Genomic DNA, 4,185 nt, shown 5'->3' on the forward strand with positions numbered 1-4,185 from the left:
AACATTATGAACTAACCAGTACCCCGGAGCTCTTGACTCTAGCTGCATATGTATCAAAAATGGCCTAGTCGGCCATCACTGGAAAGAGAGGCCCATTGGACACGCAAACTTTATATGCCCCAGGCAGGGGAATACCAGGGCCAAAAAAATGGGAATGGGTGGGTAGGGAAGTGGGGGGAGGGTGTGGGGGACTTTTGGGATAGCATTGGAAATGTAATTGAGGAAATTATGTAATAAAAAAATATGACAGGCCATCTAAGCATTTCGCCACAATATACCTTAAGCACAATTTAGTTATGTTTAACTGTAAGTCACATTAGGAAACAATCATAAAAACATATTATGTCTGAAAAACAGACAAATTTGTTGGAGCTCCAAATAAGTATGTGAAGACATGCTAATAGGGTAATTCACTGCAATTCCTCAAATTCCAAACAACTAAAACAAATATACCCTCTATACACAAACAAAATTAGCCTTACCAGTTACAGAAAGAAAATTAAACTGATTGAAAGTCCCTTATGAAAGGTATCATGGCATCTCTAGTCCTGACTTAGGAGGAGAGTGGTATTGAAACATAGAGGAACTGAGGTATATACCCTTGTCTGCCTGTCCATCTTTCCATCCACCCGTCCGTCCATCCATCTATCCATCCACCCATCTTGATCAATGAAAAAGTTCACATTGAAAAGTTTCTAAAACTAAAGGGGGTGCTTAAATTTTGGGGGGAGTATTCATTAACTGTTAACTTTACAAATGAAATAAAGAAGCAAAGGTTCTGAAGTACAGTATGGGAGCTAATGAGACCATGACGGCCCTGGTAGACTAGCCATTCATCTTGTTTAATGTTTAAAGCATAAAGCACTGCTATTCACATGGAGATCAGCAAAAACTGTATGTCTACTTCTAGGATGAATGAAGATAGCTCTACATACAAAATGATTACAGATCAAATTAAAACTCTTTTAGAAGATCAAATACTCTCAAAAGAATTTTTTTAAATAGCATTTTCAGTAAGTTGACTTTTCTTCAAAGATTAAAGCAAATGTTCCCATGCAGCCCTGGCAGCAGCAAGAATACATATGATTAATTACACAGTTATACTCCTATTCACTCACCCTCCTAGTAGTATCTGTGGTTGGCTGGATTCATTTGTGATACCAAACACATCAGGGATTAGATCACCATTGAAGCTGAAAAGAAATATTTTTAAAATTAGGCAGCTGTTTTATTAAAATGTCACTTTTAACTTAGCTTCCAGGAATGTGGAGCATTATCATATGCAACAATGTCCATTTGTGGCCAATGAAGCAGGTTGCCCCTTCTAGACCAAAGGCTTTTAGTTTTGTTAATGGATGTACCAGCAGCAATAAACTTGCTGCAGCAACAGTAAAAACTAGATTTGCATTAAGAGGAATCATCCTATTAGCTATCTACCAAAAAATTCATATAATACAAGTTAAGTCAGTGAATAAATATAGATATAGAACTTAAATGAAAATTCCTCACCTGGATGATAATGTTTCCTGCAAGTGTCAAAGACCATTTTAGAAAAATCCCAATACCAGGCATAGAAGCTTTCTTTTGAGTTGTTGGTTATTGCTGTCCAAGATACTCTCCAAACACTACATTCTATTGCTATTTCCCTTGCTTGCCTGCCAGTGTTGGAAGGTAGGTCCCTGTTGCTGAAGAGACCATGTGCTTCAGACATAGCACACAAAGGTCCCTGAGCTGGAACTCATCTGAACATCTTCTCCCTGAGGAACACCTTTCATGGTAACAGAGGTTACAATGATAACTTCCAAAGGAGAAAAACAATCGAAAGTCTTACCCAGCTACGATTCCTATGAGCCATAACAACATTCAGCATTGTACAATAACCCTAAGGGTGCAGTAGTGGTATGCATTAGCTCTTTAATTGAACCTAAGACCCTCTCATCAATGGAAAAATCATATCTCATACTGAAAACCTAGTCAACTACCCTAGGTGGTAAAGTCATAGATCTTGGAGAAGCTAACAACCTCCAATTTACTAAGCCAGCACAAACTCTACTGCATTCTAAATATCTGTCCTCATATGCATACATAAATATAGTCCACATGCTTCACCAAAGATACTTCTCTTTTCATTCTCATTACAACAGTGGATACCATTCATTCCCAACTGATACATCTACAACATATTTCTCGAGCCCAAGGCTTAGGAATCACTATAGCACAGGGGACAGAAAAGATGGGCTCTCACCATTTGTTGTGAGATTGTGTCTCTTAAAAATGTTTAGCCCTATAAAGCCTCATCAATATGACTGCCTAAACATGAGTTGAACAAGGACGACAACAACAGACATGCTAAAGCGGATATGGGCAAACCCAGGAGACCTCAACCTTCCACACACAACTATAGACAACTAAGGAAGGCTGAGAGTAGGAGAAATAGTCTCCTCCAGGGAAGCATATATCAACTGTTTATCCAGTATCAAAAGGTCAGCCTGGAAACACACACATCCACATAACAGTATACCAACTAAACTGGTTATATTTTTGCAATCAGGATTAGCCATATCCATGAATTTTATGTAACCATAATTAATGAATAAAAGAAACCAATCAAAAGGGTATATATGGGATGGTTTAAATGGGGGAAATGAAGGGGAAAATGATACAATTATAATATAAACTGAAAAAAGAAAATAAGAAACCCACAGAGGGGTTCTGACAGCTTGAGTTTTCTGAGCAGTAGCATAAAGGAAAGCATCTTGCCCACCTGCACTGGATGCATCTTAAAGCAGGAATTAGTGTTGCTTTGCAACCTTTTGGGTTTATCTATGAACGCCACATAACATAGGGCATGGCTTCTTAAAGGACTGGTTGTGATATCAAATGGGATTTAATAATTGAATTATGAGTTGCAATATATTTAGCAACAGTGAAATGTTTTTTGAATTTGTAACAACCAAAAATTAATTTAAAGTAAAAAACATGATGAATCTGAGGTATTTTTGGTAATTCTCACCTGTGTTGCATTACATAACTGCACTGGCTTTGGTTATAAATACAAAACAACCACTGTGCACCACCCAAAGGCAATCAATGCACTGCTGCCTGAAACCCCTGGCTCATACCAGCACTATTCCATGGCATGAACTGCAATGCTCTGAGTATATGGAGGTCTTGCTGTTATGGAATATTGGTTTAATTACAGAGAGAAAACAGGTATTTTCCTATTGTTATTCCTTAGCATGCAAGTAAAAAAATTAACAACTATTTGAATTGTGTTGTTAGCTTGATTGATTTTTAAAATTAACTTTTAAGGTGTTCTCTTAAATTTCATTAAAAAATTCATTGAACAATGGCTTGTAGTTAGGCAGACTTTCTAATAATCTTTGAAATTCTAAGCAAACATCTGACAATCAAATAATTATGTATTCATATGAAGTGGCACTCTCAGCAGTGATGTCCAAAACGTAATATTGATTGTCTTTAGAAAACAATAAAGATGCTATACATCCTGCACTATGAAATTTTCAATCAAGATCTAGTTCCTTATATAATGGTAAAAAGAATCCTCTCCTCTTCGTAGGTACAGTTGACTGTAAACTATTATTTTAAGATAAATGTTTGAATGAATCACAATCAGCACATGTTTGACAAACATACCTCTATTATACACCTATATAACAGAGTCATGTGGAAAGAGTAGAGAGGGTTTAGAAGAAGAAAAACATTAAGATGCCCTGCTCTTGTCTCTCCCAACAGTGAAGGAGACAGTACTAATTCCAAGAACCTTTAGACTTAAAAATAATCTATAAAATAATCCCTAGTTGCTATTCATACCTCAGGTTGATTTTTATCACAACAATGAAAAAGCCTCCACAAATATCAAACCAAGTACTCAAAAAGTAGAAACTATGGGTTTCTACCTCAGGCCTGGAGCCCCTGTTGCTGCGGCTGTGGGAGTGGTTTCACTAAGTGTACACAGGCTCACCGAGCACTAGACTGTGAGCATACTTCATGTTCCAGGAGCCACCTTTAGCACACTACCAGCATTATCTCACCTCGAAATTTAGATTTAGTCATAGTTGTATATTTTGAAGAAATAAATAACATAAAGAAAGATTATTTAAAAAAAAAAAAGAAAGATTATTTTAAAGGACCATATTTTCTTTTCTTTTTTTTTTTTTTTTT

At 36.6% G+C, this 4,185-nt stretch overlaps 1 protein-coding gene across 1 annotated transcript in view; it reads right to left on the reverse strand.

Moving 5' to 3' along the window:
• The window catches only part of Itfg1 (integrin alpha FG-GAP repeat containing 1), a 123,870-nt gene that overhangs the window by 114,724 nt on the left and 4,961 nt on the right, over positions 1-4,185 (reverse strand). Inside the window, exon 5 of the mRNA XM_021170171.2 lies at positions 1,119-1,193. Coding sequence (XP_021025830.1) covers positions 1,119-1,193 — 75 coding nt within the window. The remainder of the gene's footprint in view (positions 1-1,118; positions 1,194-4,185) is intronic.

The sequence above is a fragment of the Mus caroli genome, chromosome 8, assembly GCF_900094665.2.
Source record: "Mus caroli chromosome 8, CAROLI_EIJ_v1.1, whole genome shotgun sequence".
Lineage (NCBI taxonomy): Eukaryota > Metazoa > Chordata > Mammalia > Rodentia > Muridae > Mus > Mus caroli.